The sequence below is a fragment of the Benincasa hispida genome, chromosome 8 (genome assembly GCF_027475165.1).
Source record: "Benincasa hispida cultivar pf3 chromosome 8, pf3_genome.v1.1, whole genome shotgun sequence".
Lineage (NCBI taxonomy): Eukaryota > Viridiplantae > Streptophyta > Magnoliopsida > Cucurbitales > Cucurbitaceae > Benincasa > Benincasa hispida.
In genome coordinates this window covers 31,684,922-31,705,533 of record NC_143485.1, presented here as the reverse complement: position 1 = coordinate 31,705,533, position 20,612 = coordinate 31,684,922, and the positions used below count along the sequence as shown (strand labels likewise).

General features: G+C 34.1%; 1 protein-coding gene across 3 annotated transcripts in view; it reads left to right on the top strand.

Moving 5' to 3' along the window:
• Positions 1-14,878, top strand: part of PEX1 (peroxisome 1) — a 29,278-nt gene extending 14,400 nt beyond the window's left edge. For 2 of the 3 annotated variants that reach the window (XM_039038144.2, XM_039038145.2), the window contains 11 exons: positions 2,322-2,395; positions 4,034-4,256; positions 6,779-6,872; positions 6,977-7,131; positions 9,036-9,266; positions 9,698-9,898; positions 10,592-10,717; positions 10,792-10,853; positions 12,925-13,042; positions 13,748-14,032; positions 14,651-14,878. In XM_039038144.2, the coding sequence (XP_038894072.1) occupies positions 2,322-2,395; positions 4,034-4,256; positions 6,779-6,872; positions 6,977-7,131; positions 9,036-9,266; positions 9,698-9,898; positions 10,592-10,717; positions 10,792-10,853; positions 12,925-13,042; positions 13,748-14,032; positions 14,651-14,689 (1,608 nt within the window). In that variant the 3' untranslated portion in view covers positions 14,690-14,878. Of the gene's footprint in view, positions 1-2,321; positions 2,396-4,033; positions 4,257-6,778; positions 6,873-6,976; positions 7,132-9,035; positions 9,267-9,697; positions 9,899-10,591; positions 10,718-10,791; positions 10,854-12,924; positions 13,043-13,730; positions 14,033-14,650 lie in introns of all 3 variants that reach the window. The other variant, XR_016531351.1, reaches the window with a different exon arrangement.
• Positions 14,879-20,612: the final 5,734 nt, after the last annotated feature.

Below are 20,612 nucleotides of genomic sequence, written 5' to 3'. Positions count from 1 at the left end.
TAAATCTCTGGGACCCGATCGTTTTACAGTTGAATTCTTGATTAAATTCTGGGATTTGTTAAAAGACAAATTTCAATCCATTCTAGAAGACATCTATGTGAATGGAAGACTAAATGCTTGCGTTCAGGAGAACTTTATTTGCTAATTCAAAAGAAAGAAGATGTTATTTCTGTCAAAGACTTTAGACCAATCAGCCTCACTACTTCAACTTATAAGGTATTATCAATGATTCTAGCTGAAAGATTAAAGAAAGTTATGCCCAGTGTAATAACGTTGACTCGAAGTGCTTTTATATGGGGAAGGCAAATTCTAGATCTGATGTTATTGCTAATGAAGCGGTGGAAGACTATCGAGCCAAGAAGAAATAAGGATGGATTCTCAAGCTAGACCTTCAAAAAGCATTTGATCGAGTAGATTGGCACTTTCTTGAAAAGATAATGTGTTGCAAAATATTTGATTCTTGTTGGATCTCATGGATTTTGGGATGTGTTAAAAATACTAGATTCTCGGTTTTCATTAATGGTAGACCAACATGAAGGATTTTGGCATCGAGGGGAATTAGACAAGAGGACCCATTATCACCTTTTCTCTTTCTTCTAGTAAGTGAGGTGTTGGGGCTCTATTGACCAAACTTCATGAGAATGGGCTTTTCGAAGGATTTGTGGTGGGGAAAGAAAAGATGCATATCCCCATTGTACAATATGCTGATGACACTCTTTTTTTCGCAAATATGACAGATTGGATGTTGGATAAACTAAGACAAACTCTTGATTTGTTCGAATGGTGCTCAGGTCAAAAAATAAATTGGGAGAAATCAGTGCTGTACAGTATCAATGTGGAAGAGAACAAGCTGCTGGCCACAGCCTCAAGGCTCAATTGTAAAGCTGCCTTTCTACCTTTTATGTACCTTGGACTGCCATTAGGGGGATATCCCAAACAAGTGTTGTTCTGGCAACCAATGATAGATAAAATTCACACAAAGCTAGATAAATGGAGGAGATATAACCTTTCCAGGGGCGGTCGTGCTACCTTATGTAAGTCTGTTCTGTCAAATCTTCCCACATATTGTATGCCTTTATTCTTGATGCCGGAAAAAGTAATAAATATAGTGGAGAGAACCATGAGAAACTTCTTTTGGGAAGGACATAAAGGGAACAAAATTAATCATCTGGTAAAGTGGAGCTCGGTCATAAAAGATCAAACTGATGGGGGTCTCGGTTTTGGTGGGATAAAAGGAAAAAGACTTGGCAGTTCTAGCAAAATGGGGTTGGCATTACCTTAATGAAGAAAACTTCTTATGGGGGCTGGTAGTATGGAAAGAACACCTATAATTGGCACACTGCTGAAAAAGCAACCAATAGTCTGAGAAGCCCTTGGATTAGTATATCTAGAACTTGGCTGAAGGTGGACGCATTGGCTACTTTTAAATAGGGAAACGGAACCAGAATTGTGTTTTGGCAGGACACTTGGGCCGATGTAGTCCCTTTTGAGTGTTTGCTTCCTGAGACTTTTTAGGGTAGCACTCTTCCCAAAGGGCTTGGTATCAGATCATTGGTCGAAGACTTTCCTTTCAAGAGAACTTCTTTCCTCCTTTTTCTCGCCTCATCAGATCTCGACTTACAGGTTTATTTTCTAATTTGTGGGGACATGATGGTAAGAAACTTCTTGTGGAAAGGTTTTTGGTCTAATGGAGGATTGTTCAATAGTACTTGGTATTGCTAGACTAAGAAAAAGAATTTAGGCTCTTTGGTCTAATGGAGGATTGTTTGATAGTACTTGGTATTGCTAGACTAAGAAAAAGAATTTAGGCTCTTCTTTCAAAATTGTTGGGGGAGATTTACAAGGTTCCAAAAATTTTATTTAGCAAATCTAGTAATTACGAAGCCTAAGGAGCCCTGCTTTTTTTTTTTTTCTTTTCTTTGGAAAATCGAGCTTTCATTGAAGAAAAATATGAAAGAGTACTAGAGCTACTGGGGGTGGGGGGAGCTTATGAACTGGCCAAAAGAGAGGAAAGCTTTCCGATGCTGAATTGGCCAAAAGAGAGGGAAAGCTTCCTATGCTGAATAGGTGAAAAGAGAAGATAAACTGGAATCTTCATTATACAAATAGTAAGGAGAAAGTTCCTTTGGGAAGTTTGAATTGTCAATTAATGAAAATATCTCTCGACTAGTTTAAATCTTATAAATGACGTTGAGCTACTATAGACAAATCCTTAAGAAAAGTGTGAAGTGTCAGTTATTGAAGACATCTTTCTGTCAGTTTATGTTATATATCTGTAGAATTTTATTAATCTCTAATGATCTGCATGTTTCTGCCATCAGGGTTCTGGAAAGACATTATTAGCAAGAGCTGCTGCCAAGTTCCTCCAGGAATACGGAGATCTTTTGGCGCACGTGTATGTATTACTATTATCTCTTTCTTTTTCTTTTGGAACAGGTATTTTATTTTGATCTATTGATTTGATTTTATAATCATTCTTCCTTTACTCTGTTTAGATTGTTTCTCCGCGTGGAAAAATAATTGTGATGCTATGTTATTTAATATTCACAATTCTATGAGACATAATATTAAATTTTAGTCTAATAGGACATTGAACTTTCAATATTGTGTCCATTAGGTTTGTGAATTTTAAAGAATATCAATTAAATGGACATGTTGAACACAAAATTGATATCTAAAGAATTATTGGGCACAAATAGAAAGTTTAAGGTTTTGTTGGACACTTTTTAAAATTCAAGAGACCTATTAGACACGAATTTGAAATTTCAGAGATCTATGAGGCACCACTAAAAGTTTAGGACCTATCTAACACAAATTTGAAAGTTTAGGAAGTGACCTTGTTATTTGACCTAAAAAGAACTTGTGTGATGCTGGAAGACCGAATTAGGTATGGGATGGATTGTGGGCTTCCTTCAATGCCCTCCCCAAAGCTTGTTGACATATGTTTATTAGAATAACTTTAGATTTGAGGTCTTCAAACTTGACTCAGTAGCTCTTTCATGAGAATGTCTGCAACTTGGAGCGTCTTGAAAGGAGCATATAAGTTATGGTTTTATATAAACAATGCTCTAATGTATCAAGGTGTTCTTTTCTTTGAGTAGTTTGCAAAGGGTAGGTTGAGCTTTCTTTATTTGCAAAGCCAACTTTTTAACTTGTGGTTAATTGGCAGAGGGTGAAATTATATCTTTTTGTTATTCAAAGGTTTTGTGGCAGTGTTTTGATTTCTCGTTTACCCATGTTATACATGTTCAGTTATTGCCTTTACTTTATCAGCTAACTGAAATTTTTAGTGAGTTGATCTCCTTGCACTGTTGGGAAGGATGCCATTAACCACTATTATATTTTGTTTTCCGAGATTAGAGAAAGTCTCACGTGCTACATTTCTAGTTTTGTGGGTTGTTTGGCTAGGAAGAAATGATTTATTTTATTGTAGGTATTTTTTTGGTTTGTTTATTGTAGCTTAATTTAATTAGCTAAGATAAATGGAGTTGGAGGGCTAGATTCATTCTGGTTTGTGGAAAATTAAGGGAAGGATAAAACTAATAATATTTTAGGTAGTGTAGTCCAAGAATTGTCTTCTTAATTAACCTTTGAATAATATCCAAAATACAGCCGCCCAATGATGTGTATATATCCTAATCAGCCAAAGCATAACCCTTAACAAACTAACCAATTACCAACCTACCAACCAAACTAATTAACTAAGTCGAAACAGAAGCAAATTTAACAAACTTTAAACACCCATGTGGTTACAAGAATAAAAACCTAAGGAATAAAAGTGGGAGAAAGACTTTATAGTCCCTGCAGCATTTGAAGTTTACATTATCTAAGTAGAGAAAGTGGGCAATGGTTAAGAAAGGCTGACACAATGCTGGAAGACTGAAGGGTGCTTGCATGAGACTATGCCTATGACAGATTTGTATTTTGAGGCAAAATAATACTGTGTACATTGTGGCACGCTACATGAGTTTTTATTTAGTTAGGGCTTGCAACTGGAATTTTGTATCCTCATTGATCCATGTTTTTCTTGCAGAGTTTTTGTATGTTGTTCTCAACTTGCTTCTGAAAAAGTCCAGACTATTCGTCAGTCACTATTGAACTATGTATCAGAAGCTTTAGAACATGCACCTTCTCTCATTGTTTTTGATGACTTAGACAGCATTATCTTGTCAACATCTGACTCAGAAGGATCTCAGCCATCCACGTCCATGTCTGCAATGACAGAGTTTCTCACTGACATGATAGATGAATATGAGGTAATAATTCTTTTTGTGGTTTCAATGTTCATTTGTGTGCAAGGTAAATGTGTCATATTATAATTTACAGCTGTTTTTTTTTTGTATATTTTATTTCCTTATTTGTAATTAGCTTAGCTTTTAATTGGTAATTGTTTCCTTGTTTGATTTTTTTCCTTCCAAGCTTGTTCTCCTTTAATCTCTATTTAAGATTGGTCTTGTATCCATCCTTATTCATTAAGAAAGAATTTTCTTCTTCAGTATTGAGAATTTTCTTCTCTTGAGAAAATGCTTTATAAGTTATTGTTTTATGTAGCGTTAAATTTTATGCTTTGTATTGACGTTTCAACATTTTCGCTAATGTGTGAGTACATACTCTTCTTTAATCAATCCTTTCTTTTCCTTTACCTTTTTTGTTGGTTGTGTGTGTGTTGGGCGAGTTTTTGGCTGGCTTCTGTTTAAAGTCCGGGACTGAAGAGTTATTTCTGGTACTTTGTGTTGTATGATGATCCATTAGCAATTTGAACAATAAGGTAACCAATACAACACTTTCAATTCATTAAAAACGATACATCTCCCATGTGGTTTGGTGCTCCTTAATTTACAATCTTTTTTGAAACATGAAACAAAACTTTTATTCTTTACAATCAATGAGACATTAGTCTCAAGTCTCTGCTTTGTTCTCGTAGTTATTTTGTTGTTGATTGGATAACAGACGGACGAAGTGACTTTTAATATGTGCAATATTAGTTCCCATGGTGGCTTGAGCATATACTAGTGTTGTATAAGTTGTGTTGGAATTTCTATTATTTAGGAATATTTATGGTTAAATATTCTTTTTTTTAAAAAAAAAAGAGGGAGAAAGAAGCCCCGAGCCAAAGGAGTTACAAAAGACATCTCCAGTTGGTCAAAAGAGAATCAAAACTATAAGAATGAAATAGTTTAGATAATTGTACACCAAGAGATCGCAATGTTTAGCCCATGATCAAAGAAATGGTCATAGTGTTGAGCTTTGTCATTGAAGAGACGCCTATTTTGTTCGAGCCACACTGACCCACAAAAAGGCGCTGATAAGCTTTTTCCAAAGGAGACCCTTTCTACCCTTGCATGGATGATCCTCAATCACGAGGGAGAGGAAATGAGTAATACCTGGAGAAAAGACCACATACCAATTGAAGTCGTGAAAGATGTGGTTCCAAAATCTCTTGGTAAATGGGCAGAATATGAAGAGGTGACTTTGGGTCTCATTATCCTTGTTGCAAAGAGTGCACCAGTTGGGGGAGATCACCAATGAGGAGAGACAGCGCTGAAACTTATCATGTGTGAGGACAGCCTCGTGTGCAAGCTCCCACAAAAAGAATTTAATCCTTTTAGGGTAATGGTTAAACCAAATAGACTTATTCCATTCTTTGAGGAACCCTTTTAGGCCTTTAATTTTTAGGGTAATGGTCAGACCAAACAGAATTCAATCTTTAATCTTTCTTGTAGATATTTCTTTCATTATTTATTGGATCCCTCCTCCTTGGAGTTAGTTATTTTGGTTCTTTGGAATGTGAAAATCTTAAGGAAGATGAAGTTCTTTGTCTGACAGGCTTTTCACAGAAAAATTAATACCTTAGATTGCGCTCGAGGAAGTTGTCGTCCTAGGTTGGGCCCTTATGTTGTATTTTGTATCAGAAGGTAGAGAAAAACATAGATCAAATTGTAATTATGCTCATCCGGTAAGGAACTACTTTCTTTTAGAGTGTTTGGTATTCAGTTAGCCCATCACGGAGTTTTTAATGGCATGATCGAGGAGTTCTTCCTCCATCCACGTTTAGGGGGGAACAAGAGGTTTTTATTTTTAAAAATTTTTAATGGAAAGTTGGGCTGTGTTCATTTTACTGTTTCTCTTTGGGCATAGTGACAAGTTCCTAAATGATCGCTTGATCATATTTTGTTAGATGAGACCCTTCGATATGATGCTTGCTAGTTGCTTCCTTTTGTGGACTTTGGTTTTTTTCTATGCTCCTGTATACTTTCATTTTTTCTTCAATGAAATTTAGTTTTTTTTATCAAATATATATATATATATGTATATATAGAAAACTGAATTTTGTTTCTTATAAAAAAGAAAAGATAATTGCTCTTCAAATATCACTGTAATAGGAATTTTTTGCACCACTTTTATTTGAAGTTCTAATCCATGTTTGGATGTTGATGTACTAGATTTTATTTTTGAAACAGAAACAAGATATTCATTGAATTCATGGAATGAGACTAATTCTCAAAGTATAGAAGAGGAAGCAAAACATAAAACTCATACTTACCAATAAGAACAAGAAATATAAGACAAAACCCACTAAAATCTGGATAATAATGGATTTGAAAACAGCACTTGAAGCCCAATGAAGATTAGAAGAGGAGAAAAGCTTAGTAATTTCCTCTTATTCATCAGAGCAAATTTAATTCCTTCGCTGAAGACATGTCAAATTGTTATAAAATTATAATGCTAAGATTATGATGTCAGTATTTTTGTGATAAAATTTCATCAAAACTAACAGGAAAAGAGGAAAAGTTCGTGTCAAGTTGGCCCTATTGCATTTGTGGCTTCTGTGCAGACCGTAGATAAAATACCGCAATCATTGAGATCTTCAGGTTTTTCTTTTTCCCAACTAAGCTATGAACTTGTTCTTGAACAGTTTTCTATCATTTTTTCTCAACCTTTAAATTTTGTTTTTCCCCCCAATTGGATTAATCAGGAAGATTCGACTTTCATGTGGAGTTACCTGCTCCTGCTGCATTAGAACGAACTGCTATTCTGAAGCATGAGATACGGAAACGTGCATTAGATTGTTCAGATGTAACCTTACAAGACATTGCCTCAAAGTGTGATGGCTATGATGCTTATGATTTAGTACGTAGCCATTTCTTACTTTGTTGTTATTTTTACTTTTCTTTTAATAAATATATTAAGAATTGATATCAATATGATCAGAGCTATCAATGGTACAATTTCATAAACATATTTTCCAAATGTTGATATCAATATGAACTTAGGGGTTGTTTGGGCACGGAGTTGAGTTTTGAAGTCCTGAGATAATATATCTATGGAGTAAGGAAATCTTTGTTGGGGTGCAGAGTTTGAATTAGGGGTATTTGGTGCACATTTTGTAACCTAAAGAAGAAAAATTATAATTTTCACAGTAGTGGAATGTATGAGTGAAATATGCACAAAGAAATAAAAAAGTAGGCCATGGAGGGATTTAAGGCCTTTTATGACACCTTATGTCAAATTGTAGTTTATGATTTATTAAGCATCTTATGTCACATATGCATGTAACCATTATACTTAAAGTAGACAAATTACTCTTGTTTCATTCGAGCAATAAAATTATTTTTTTTTTTTTAATAAGAAACAACCTTGTATATTCCAACAAAAACCAAAAGAACAGCCTAAGGGTGAGGGGTTGAGAAGACCCCTCCCCACAACACTAATGAAGGAAAGCCTTCCAATTGTTAAAAATCATCAAAAGGCTATAGCGTCAAAAGAATTTGGTGTAATTAGTGCACTACCAAGAGCCTGTATGTTGAGCAAAAATCTAAAAAGAACATACTTATCTTCAAAAATTCTACTATTCCTTTCTTTCCATAGACACCACTAGAGAGACTGCATAGCACATTGTCAAAGAACTTTTCCTTTATCACCAAAGGCAAAACTGTCAAGCCCATCAGCATCCAATCATTAACTTTTTTGGGAGACAACTCTCCAAGCCAAAGGTACTAGACAAAAGAGTCCACCCCTTAGTGGCAAAGTCACAGTGCAGAAATAAATGGTCCGGGGACTCCTTGTCTCTCAAGCAAGGCAACGAATAGAAGGGGACAGAGAGTTGTTCTTAAGTTTCCTTTGAAGCTTATCATGAGTGTTTAAGCTTCTATAAGCAAGGGAGCATAAGAAGGAAAGGGGAAGGTAGGGGTCCTCTTAACAATGATCAAGAAGGTAGCTTTAGTTGTAAACTTCCCAGAGGCATCAATCTTCCACTTAAGGCAGTCACCGCTACCCTGAAGCACCCAAGAATTTAGGATTTGCAAAATTACGACCATATCACCCATCTCTCTATCAAAAATACGTCTTCTAAGGCCCAAATCCCAAGTTTGGCTGGAATCACACCAGCAATCCGCTATCAAAACATCCTTTTTAAAAGATATTATAAAGAGGTGGGGAAATTTTTGTGCAAGGGGTTGAGGATCACACCAACTATCCACCCAGAATCTAATCACTTTCCCATCACCCACAATAAACTCGGTGAATTTAAAAAAAATGCTCTTTATGCTTTCTTCCCTTCTTAGGCAAATTTGCAGTCCATCCATGGACATCAACACCATAGATAGCACCAATTATGTGTCTCCAAAGAGCATGTATTGGGAAATGATGAGGGTGCTATGAGTGTGCCAACCTAATTGAGAAACTCTAGTACACCTACTAACCCTTCTATCTTTTATGTTTGTGTGCTTATATTGAGATTTGGTTTTTTTGTATTTTGAGCAATAACCTCTTTTCATTATATCAATGAAAAGTTTAGTTTCCATTTCAAAAAGAAAGAAAGAAAGAAAGAAAGAAAGAGCATTTTCTTCATGACAAAACCTCCAAAGCCATTCCCGATGTCGATAATTCTTCCTTTTTTCTTTCTTTCTTTCTTTCTTTTTTTTTTTTTTTATGCCTTTGTATATCTTTTCATTTCAATGAAAGCTTAATTTCTTATAACCCAAAATAATAATAATAATAATAATAATAATAAAACATATTAATTCCACACGCAGGAAATTTTGGTAGATAGAGCTGTCCATGCTGCCATTAGTCGCTTTCTGCCGTTGAATTTTGCTCCTAACCAGAATCAGAATCCCACTTTAATCGAAAATGATTTTTCTCTGGCGATGAATGAATTCGTTCCGGCTTCAATGCGTGATATTACTAAACCAGCGGCAGAAGGTGGTCGTTCTGGTTGGGATGATGTTGGTGGTTTAGTTGAAGTCAAGAGTTCTATCAAAGAGGTATATGCTTTATTTTGGTTTCTTGAACTCTAGCAATAATGAATCTGGATATTTGTTGTTATTTTTTTAGTTCAACAATATATAGGGATGGGAGACTCGGACCGTTGACCTTTTGGCTCGAGGGTATATACCTTAATGAATTTAGATTATTTTGAATCCTTTTTATGATTGCTTTGGTGATGCATGGATTTTGGGCTGGGAAGTTTAATATTTCTGTAATTATCTGTTTTCTTTTTTGTTGACCAATTGGAAAGCCTCTCCATAAATAGTTCAAATGCTATTTCCTGCAGTTCTAACTTTAAAAGATTGAATTATGCTCCAGTGCATCTTAATAAATTCAAATATATGTTTTCTTGTGTTCCTGACCGTATCCTGCTTTACGTTAAAGCTTTCTGTTCTTGATATTTTTAGTTCCTTATATCTTTGCGCAGATGATTGTATTTCCTTCAAAGTTTCCCAATATCTTTGCTCAAGCCCCTTTAAGGTTGCGGTCAAATGTTCTCCTATACGGACCTCCTGGTTGTGGCAAGACACACATAGTTGGTGCTGCTGCTGCTGCTTGTTCATTGCGATTTATATCAGTCAAAGGGCCTGAACTTTTAAACAAATACATTGGTGCTTCTGAGCAAGCTGTGAGAGATTGAATAACCTTTGCTTGCCACTTCTTGACATTTTAATTGCATTTAATATGTTGAATCAAAAGCTTAAGCTAATCCTAATTGGTTATGATAAATTTGATTATATCAATACTTTAATGCCCTCCTCACTTGTGGGCTTGGAAATTTATAAAATGTCCCATAAGTGGAAATCAAAATTAAATGGAGAGGAAGTGACATTACAATGTGTTGATCATTGGATCTCCTGCTCTGATACCATGTTAAATTACTGATTGATCCAAAAGCTTAAGTTGATGGATTATGGTAAATTTAATTATATCAATACTTCAACAGATGATTTATGATTGACTAGCATCAGTTTTATTTGGTTTGTTAACTCATTCTAATAGATGTCAAGGATCTGAGCATAACATATTTCCTGTAGTTCTTACAACATTGTTTAACGTTGTAATGACCAGTATATGGCCTTTTTAGCTCTAATTCTTTGTGTGCTGAACATTCTACTCTCAATTTAAGAAATTCATTGACAAGCATAAGTTTTGATGCCATTGCCCCTTGGTTAAGAGGTTAGATTGTTTACGATGGGGGTCTAGAATTAATAATTAATAATAGCTGAGATACTTTTCCCTCTAATTCCTTTTGATGGGTACCTTGGAAAATCAGATATGATGGACCATAGTTCCTCAGAAACTCAATTATTGGTTTCAGGTTCGGGATATTTTCTCTAAAGCAACTGCAGCAGCACCTTGCATTCTTTTCTTTGATGAGTTTGATTCAATTGCCCCAAAGAGAGGGCATGATAATACTGGGGTGACTGATCGTGTAGTCAATCAAGTGGGTATCCTATTTACTTGACCTTGATTGCATGTAGATTCAATTATGTTGACTATTATATTTCCTGCTTGCAGTTTCTAACTGAATTGGATGGTGTTGAAGTTCTAACCGGTGTATTTGTTTTTGCTGCAACGAGGTTAGCATTTCTGCATTTAAACCAATAGTGGCCAACGACAACAATAGCTAAAATAATCCTACTTATCTCTTGATTGCTTAGTTTCACTTTCAATCATACATTATTGATTGTTATTGTTGTTATTCCATTATGCTTAATAATTAACTAGTTTTCAACTTCCTTGATGTAACATGATAGGGATATTTTGGTAAAATCAAGTTAATCTTGGTTAATCCTTGATTAATTACATTTTAATTACCAATTTAGTTTTTATTTCTTTTAGTTATCCTTTTGGGACTCTTGTAATTCTCTATAAATAGAGAGAGCCTCTTTGCATTAGGTCACATTCTTATTAATAAAAAGACCCTTGATTTGATTTTGGGAGGTTTCTTCCCTTTTAGCATTTAAGCTACATCAAATTGGCATCAGAGCATTCGATCTGGGCCAAGCTGACTGCCGCCGGTGGAAGTGCAGGAAACTCTTGGCGACACCGATCGCAACAGGGAGCTTTGTGAGTTGTGCTCGTTGCCAAACAACTCACACCTAACTAGGGGAACCCTTTGAATTCAAGAAAATTGAGAAGAAACTTGAAGAATTATCCAAGAATTGAATTTTACAGAAGATCTAATGCAGTTTGGGATAGAAATTACTATTCGTGCTATGAAGAACGACAAGAAGGTTCAAAACATGTTCAAGAAAATTCAAGAATCAGTCTTACAACAATTCTGATGAAGAATCTTATTCAAGAATACCCAATTTGTACATCAATCCCGAAGTATTGGAAGAAATGAAGAAGGGAGCCAAGAAAATCCAACATTTGTTGGGAGAGTTGACTCAAAACATGGAGCAACTTTATGAACATTTTCAAGAACTTAAAAAATGAATTAAGGTAAGAAAATCAAGAATCCATTCAATGGGGTTGTGAAATCGGGCAAGAAACAAATGGAAAAGAAATCCATTGCAAAGATGAAGACCAACGCACAAAAAGAAAATTGAAGAAATTGTCGACAGCAAGATTAAAAAAATCAATGAGATTAACTCTGAGATTGCACAACATGAATTGGACGAGGAGGAATAATTGATTAATGAAAATGATGGTGGGGACGTTGAAAGCAAAGGCACGACAGAAACAGAAGAAAACAATACCCATGGGTGTCCTACTTTGAAAATGTTTGAAACCGTAATTACAGTCGACCATGAAACAATGTGGAAGATGATATGTTCGAAATTGAAAAAAATTGGGTTTCCGAGTGGAATAGACAACATACAACAGGTGAAGGTGACTCATGTGAGGAAGAAGATGAGATTGACCTATCCGTTGCATGACACAATTCAAAAAATTTAACCCATTACCCAGTTGACCCGACCCGCATATTTCGCCAAAGCATACCAAAAGAATTACATAAAGAATTTGCATCTTCCATTTTCTGCCCACACCTAAAGATAAACAATTTTCAAATTTTCAATGAGGGTTTCACATTGTCAAAGGATTTATTTTCACCAATTGAGGATCGTATCACTAGAAGATTATTGTTGGAAATCTTACAAAGGATTTATGGGGAAAAGATAAATATATCATTTATTAATTGGATTTGCAGGGAAAAGATAACTATATAATCTATTAATTGGATAACTATATAATCTATTAATTGGATTTGTGGGAAAAAGATAAATATTCCACTTATTAATTGGGCTCAAGAAATTTGGATGTTATTAATATCGGTTGTCCAAAGGTGTTTCCTTTTGAGTGGCTTTCTTTTCTATTTTTACATTCATTTCCGTTTTAAAACTCGAGGATGAGTTTCTTTTGGGAGGGATAGAATATGATGTAACAGGATAGGGGTATTTAGTAAAATCAAGTTAATCTTGGTTAATCCTTGATTAATTACATTTTAATTACCAATTTAGTTTTAATCTCTTTTAGTTATCCTTTTGGAACTCTTGTAATTTAGGTCACATTCTCATTAATAAAAAAATTCTTGATTCAATTCTTGGAGATTTCTCGCCTTTTAGCATTTAGGTTACATCATCCCCCATTCCCAGGCTTCTAATTTTCTTCTAAAGTTGCTGTTTTATTTTCCATCTTAAGCAGTAGACCAGATTTGCTTGATGCCGCCCTTCTAAGACCAGGCAGATTGGATCGCCTTCTGTTTTGTGATTTCCCCTCTCCAGTGGAACGGTTAAATATTCTTCAAGTTCTTTCGACAAAGGTTGGTGTCTCTAAACTTCAATTATTTATTTGTGTTTGGTAATTGTTCTGCTGTTAGGGCTTACGGATCAATGTTGAAATGTCAATTACTGACTGAAAGGTCTCAGTTATGCTTTTTCATTATATCAATGAAAAGTTCTGTTTTTTTTTTATTAAAAAGGTGTCAGTTATACTGATGTGTGGCATGACTGATATCGGTATATCTTACCGTTTTCCTGTTTCATTCATTCATTCTGTTTAAGGACGATTTTTGCAGTTTAAAGGAATAGAAAATTTGATGTACGTAGATATAAATAGGTGACCACTGTGCCAATGAAGTATTTACTTAGAAATACACATACATTCGTGCAGTGCTAAGGTTGTTCAATTTTTTGTGCAAGTATTTATTCACGATAGCAGAACTTGTGGGAGAGTTTTAGATGAAACATAAGTTCTTAAACTAACTAGTTTAATGGCTATAAGTTATTGCTGTAGAATAGATTTATGTTCATTATGACTACATTTTTCATTGAGCATTGTAATTTTTCCAAGAGCCCAATGTTAGAATAATAAACCTGAGAAATTCCTTGTTTTTTGTTTTTGTTTTTTTTCATGAACTGTGAATTACCTTGGCAAATGCGTCAATTTGCAGTTTAATTGCATTGGTTTAGGTAATAAATGAATTTAAGAGTTGAATGGTTTCTAATAAGGATGGATGGATTCACAGCTACCGTTGGCCAGTGATGTTGATTTGGAGCCAATCGCTTTTATGACAGAAGGATTCAGTGGAGCTGACCTTCAAGCTCTACTCTCAGATGCTCAACTTGCAGCAGTTCATGAGCATCTCGATAGGGCAAACACTAATGAACCGGCTCAAAAGCCTATCATTTCTAATGCTCTTTTGAAGGCAACTGCAGCCAAGGCAAGACCGTCGGTATCAGAAACGGAGAAGCAAAGACTGTACGGCATATACAGACAGTTCCTCGATTCCAAAAAATCTGTCTCTGCACAGGTACCTTCCATTTTTCCATTTCTTGCTTTCCACTTATAAATTCAAACTGTCATAGTAAATTGCTGGGTCCAAATACTATTTTAGTTCCTATACTTTTGACTTTGGTTCATTTTGGTCTCTATAGTTTCAACATGTTCATTTAATCCCTATACTTTTAACTTTGGTTCATTTTGATCCATGTACTTTTAAAATGTTCATTTTGATTCTTGTACCTGACCATTTTGGTCCCTCCATTCTCATTTTTATCCCAAAATTGAAAATACAGGGTCTAAAGTGTACATTTTGAAAATATAGGGACCAAAATGAACCAAAATTGAAAGTGTAAGGATTAAAATGAACATTTTGAAAGTATAAAGACCAAAATGAATATTTTGAAAGTATAAGGACCAAAATAAACCAAATCCAAAGGTATAGGGGCCAAAGTAGTATTTAAACTAAATTGTTATTATTATTTATAAATAGTAGATAACAAAGTTCAATTTGATTTCCCCTTTGATTACTGGCTTTATTCTAATTTCATCTTCATCTTTTCCGGAATATATCCAATCTTTTTCTTTAGCAGAGTAAATTATCCAATCCAATTCATCATTTTAATTTACAATATGGTTTGTCTTTTAGACTAGAGATGCAAAGGGCAAGAGGGCAACCCTAGCTTAAGGACCACCGCCAGCGTTATCAACAAATTTTGCCTGTATGCGCCTCACTTGCTTACCTTCTTGTCTTCTACGAGTTTATCCATTGTTGGTGTACAACACAATTGTTTTAAAATAAGATTGTATTACATAGAGGACTGAATTTTAACTTATTTGCCAATAAAGAGAAGATGTCTAATCTATTTTTTCAAAATGTGTTGAAAATAAGGGAGATTTGATTTTATTACAGAATATGTGAATCTCGTGATTTCAACATGCTTATCGATTAGGTTAGGTTAGATAATTGCAAAATGCCTCTAAATGTCAACTTAGATTGTGATTGTCAAGCTCATGGGCATTCTTGTCTACTAATTTCCTCAAAACTCTCTTCTCAGATTGCAGGTGCTTCCCTATGGGCGCCCTTTATTTAATCAATGTTATAACGTAGCTCTCACTTGTTTTGTATGACTTTTGTCAATAAACACATGAATTATCATAATAAATTTAGGTTTTAGAACCAAATAACACAAGTAAATGGAAAGTGTCGATCGTTAAAGTTGACTTTCGTTCCTACTCAATGGGTGGGTCTTGCAGTTAAATTTTCTTATGCATTTGCACCTGAGAGTCAATCTGTAACTCTAGGAAATCGTTGCACACGTTCATTACCTGTTGAGACACCTACAGGTCCATAGAAATTGTCTACACGAGATTATCCCTGACTTGTAGGTCCAGATACTAGATTAGAATTCCAACTCTTTCAAAGTAGTATCTCATTGATGGCTTGGGCCTCCAAGAAAAGGGTCTTCCTCACCTTCTAACCAAGTTATGTTAGAAATGACTAGAAGCTAATCCCACCCTCTTACATCAATCCTACGAGCCTCTTATCCATCTCATTTGATCACAAAGGGAAACAAGTTTTTTTTTCCCACTTTGAGGACAGGAAATGAGTAAAAGTTAGAAAAACTCACATTGGGTTTAGCAATAATCATGAACTGATTACTTTAGCCTCATCAAGGCAATAAGTCATCAAGGTAACGATTTATTGTTGAGTTATATTTCTACCCCTCCTATTGAGAAATAGATTAATATCAAGCAAAAGGTCTAGAAATTCAATGCCATTATTTTGGGACAACTTGGAGGTCTTCCTTCTTTGTGCACTATCACGGATAAAAAAATGAAACTGATGAGAACAAATTGGATTAAATTGTCAACTACTCCAATTGTAAGTATGATCAACCACGGATTAAGGCCACAGTTTTAGAAAATCATATAGTTCTTTCATCTAAATAAAGAAAGGCCTTATATGGAGGCTTTTGACTCCTAATACATTCTATTTATCCGGTATGAAAAGAACCCAAACTCGCTTTTATTATGAGAATAGAGAAAAATGTAGTTAAGATGATATAGATTAATCCCTCTTTCTTGGTCAAAGAAAGGCCGAAATATCAAGTCAAGTATTTCTGTAGGACAAATGAGTTATATCATTGTATGGTAAATCCATGAATTATTAAATTGAGATGCACTTGAACTGCATATACATATTGTTAAGAAAAATTAATAACTAGCTTTTCCTAAAAACAAATGAGCCAAAGTTTTTCTTTAATAAATTTGAGAAACATACCAACATCATGCTCAATTGATATAGTGCTTGTACTATCGATCTCGAAGTCAGAGGTTTGATTCTCTCACCCCATACTTAATTACAATATTTTTGCCAAAAAAAAAAAATTGAGAAACATGTTCATATTGTACTTGTTCATAAATATAAGTTATTATCATCATTATTCATAATGGGTCAAATATTAACTTTAAATTCTTTCTACTAAAAAAAGTGAAGTTATCTTTTTAGTGCTTAAATTTTAAGGAATAAGTATACATGGTCCTTAAATTTTGAAAATGTAACTTATGAGTTTCCGAATTTTGAAGAATAGGTATGAAAGGTATTTAAACTAAAACTTTTATTAATTTAAATAATGATAGGGAAAAGTACATTTTTGGCCCCTAGGTTTTGGGTTTAGTTTCTATTTAGTCCCTAAGTTTACATATTTAGTCTTTAGATTTTGAGTTTAGTTTTAATTTAGTCTCTAAGTTTCAAAATGCTACAATTTCTTGACGTTTCAGTTTTGTTTCAATTTGGTCTCTATGTCTCAAGGTTTACATTTTTAATCTCAATTTTTCGCTATTTCCATCTTTTGGAGTTAATTTAGGTTACTAAATTAAAATTCGTTAAAAAAAATTATAATTAATTAAGTTTCACTGTTTTTATTAATTTTTAAATTAAATTAAAAATTTTGCTTCTAATAATTTTTAATTAATTAATAGAAATTGACGCCAATGATTGAAAGTGGATATTTAATGAAGAATTGAGGTTAAAAATGTAAAATCTTGAAATCCATAAATCAAATTAAAATAAAACTCAAATCTCAAAATTAAAATTGTAACATTTTAAAATTTAGGGACTAAATTGAAACAAAACTTCAAACTTAAGGACTAAATGTGTAATATTTTAAAGTTTAAAATTCAAATAGAAACTAGAATCAAAACCTAGGACAAAAAAATATTATTCCCATAATAATATAACATTTTAAATTAAAAAAATAAAAGTTATCATTTTCTCCATCTTTTCATTCTCTCATCCCTCCCCCTCCCTCTCCCTCTACCTTCCTTTCTCTTCTTCCTCCTCTCTTTTCTCTCTTCTTCTTAAAAAAAATGATAAAATACCAAAAAAAAAAAAACCATAGCTATTATATTTGAAAATAAATAAAATCAATTCATTAAAAACTTGTTTTTGTAAAGAAAACTTTGGTAGGTCCTAATTTAATGGGAATCGAAGATGAGTGTGACTTAGAAATTGGAAAGTCATTCGTTTGCATTAATAAAATCAAGTGGGTTCTCATGTTCATGATGAAGAGATCGAATGATTCGATCCCACATTGAAAGCAATCAAATCTCTTACTTTGATTTATTTAGAATTAAAAACAAATAGTAAAATCAAGAGGGTTAAACATAGAACATGAATCAGCCTTGTGGGAGCCTCTTCCCACCTCTATGATTTCCCTTGGGCGTAGGGAAGTGCGGCAAAGAAAATTGGTACTCCTTTTTCTACTTCTATAAGGTCTTATATATAGGCGCATAATTAGATAAATCCTAAGTATTCATTTTAACATCTTATATTAAAATGACTAATTATTTAAATCATATTCAAATTCTTCATACTGTATAGTTTTAATTTGAACCTTATTCAAATTAACTTTATAATAATATATCTCAATGCATTAATACTCATATTATTTCTATCTAATATAATAAATATATTTCTCCTTAAATTAACACAATAATTTGTACATTTCAAATTTTCTTTCAATACCGTTGATCCATGTTGGTCAATTGTGGATTAGCAAAGAGATCTTAGGTCACTCTATCGATACAAGATTAATTAATTAAATTCTTTAATTAACCAACCTTCATTCATTAATGATAGGCCATTCCATGAAAGATCTATAGGTGCACTCTTTTTTCTTTTTTTTTTTCCCTTCTTCTCCCCCCTCTTTTTATTTACGCAACTTCAGACCCATTTGGATTGACTTTCTAAGTGTTTATAAACACTTTTTTTTGCATTTATAAATGCTTATTGAAATACTTAAAAGTCAATCCAAACATGTCCTTCACCTTCACTTTGCTTTCTTCTTTCGCAAGACCACACAACCAATTTTCGTGCAAGGTCATACGACTAGATAGAGAGTAAGATAGTGAAAGAATGGGAGAGAGAAGAGTGATTCACATGTGAGAGAGAAGAATAAGTGAAGCCTAATCTACGTATATAAGATTTCATTTTGTAATTTCACCTAAATTTAATATCAACAACAAATAGTAAAAAAAAATAATAATAATAAAACCTCATTTTCAAAAGTTAGATGACTTTCATTTTTCTCCAAAATGTTGGATTATTAATCCAAACCCCATATGTAGGGGAAATTTGTACCGATGGCCCATTTTTTGGCTCCAAAATGTCAAATGACCCATTTTTAAAAAATAATGTCAATTAACCCTCTGTTTACATCATCGCCATACCAAATTACGTAAATTGCCATCACAAGTGCCTCACGAGGTAATCTCCTCTGATTATACACTTTCGCTCTCGCTTGAAATTCCCTGGTTTGATGTGATTGCTCGACAGTGTACGAATAATTTGATAATTTTCACAACGGAAGCCTCAAATCAATAATACCTAAACACAATACAATGGTGATTTCTTTAAACTCTAAAATTCATTTCAACGGTGATTACTTCTCTAGTTTTCGACGGTGTTCTATTTAACGAAAATTTTCAAACGAGGATTTCCAAGACAAGGCTTTTTCAGAACGGAAAGGTTTTTCAGAAAGGTATTTCATTGTTTTGAGTCTGTTTAATTATTTTTGCTGTGTTATTTTTGGAAAGGTAGCATTACGAAATTTTGTATTGGGAGAGAGAGCGAGAGATAGAACGAGAGTGAGAAAGAGCAAGAGTAAAAGAGAGAGCGAGATTAAGAGAGAGCAAGATTAAGAGAGAGAGCGAGATTAAGAGATAGTGAGATTAAGAGAGAGCGAGAGTACAGATTAAGAGAGAGCGAGAGTACACTTTAATTGCTTGTACAACTTAATGAAAAATGTTCTCTTGCTTTATAGAATAACAGAAAAGTGTCTACTTATTCGATATGGAGGTAATTGGGATGAGAATGAAAGTTCATATATTGGGGGAGAGTTGACAGGAATCATTGTGCCTGTTTCTTTGAAGTATGAAGAATTTAAATCTCAAATTTACAGGGTTATAAATGTCAGTTCTTCAGAGTTTGATATTATATTGAGAGTTAAATATAAGCTTGAATATGAAGCCCCTCCACAATACATAAGGAATGATGATGAGGTTTGCTTCCTTCTTTCCCGAGAAGACCTTAGTAGACTTCAGTTATCTGTAACGCTGAAATCGAATCAGGACGAAAATATTAGAATGAGATTTGGAAATGTGAGTTATGATGATACGACTGTGGATAAACAATGCGAGGAATCATACCAGTTTCGTCAGGAAGAGAACGATATTCCATTGTCTACCAATAATGTACCATCAACATTATCACTAGAAAACGACCGCACTAATCTAGCAAGATTGAATTCAGAATTGGGCGGTACTTCAGTTTTTGGTAATGAGAGACCATCTAGATTCGATTATATGGATTGTGGCCATCTAGAGCAAAGTTGTGGTCCTTCAGTGGATGTTAATGAGCAACCAACAAGATTGAATGAAATGAAATGTGATCATGGAGATGTGCATCATTCTACAACAGCTTCAGTGGTTCCACCATCTGTGTCTTCAAGTCATAGGGCAGAGTTGGTTATGCCTGGTACCTCTTCATCTGGGACAGAGGACGTTGAAATTAGTCAACTATTTTTTGAGTAAAAATGACTTGAAAATGTGATTATCTATTTTGTCCATAAAAAAAAAATTTGAATTTAGGGTTAAAAAATCAACTAAATCTTTGTTCACTGTCAGATGTATTAGGAAGACTTGTAAGTGAAGCCTTCGTGCAGTGAAAATGGAAGGGTCTGATATATTCAAGATCATAAAGTACTGCAGTTCGCACATATGTTCCATTGGAATTCTGAATCACGACCATAGACAAGCAACTGCTACAGTTGTTGGTCATTTGATTAAAGATAAGTTCACGGGAATAGGACGTATTTATAAACCTTGTCATATCGTTGAGAATATGAGGAGAGATTATGACGTGAACATAAGTTATGATAAAGCGTGGCGTGCAAGGGAAGTTGTATATGATCTCACTAGAGGTGCTCCACAATACTCATACTCCATACTACATGTTTATGGAGAAGCGTTAAAAATAGAGAATTCAGATATAGTCTTTGAGATCGAACTTGAAGATGAAGGCATTTCAAGTATATGTTTATGGTATT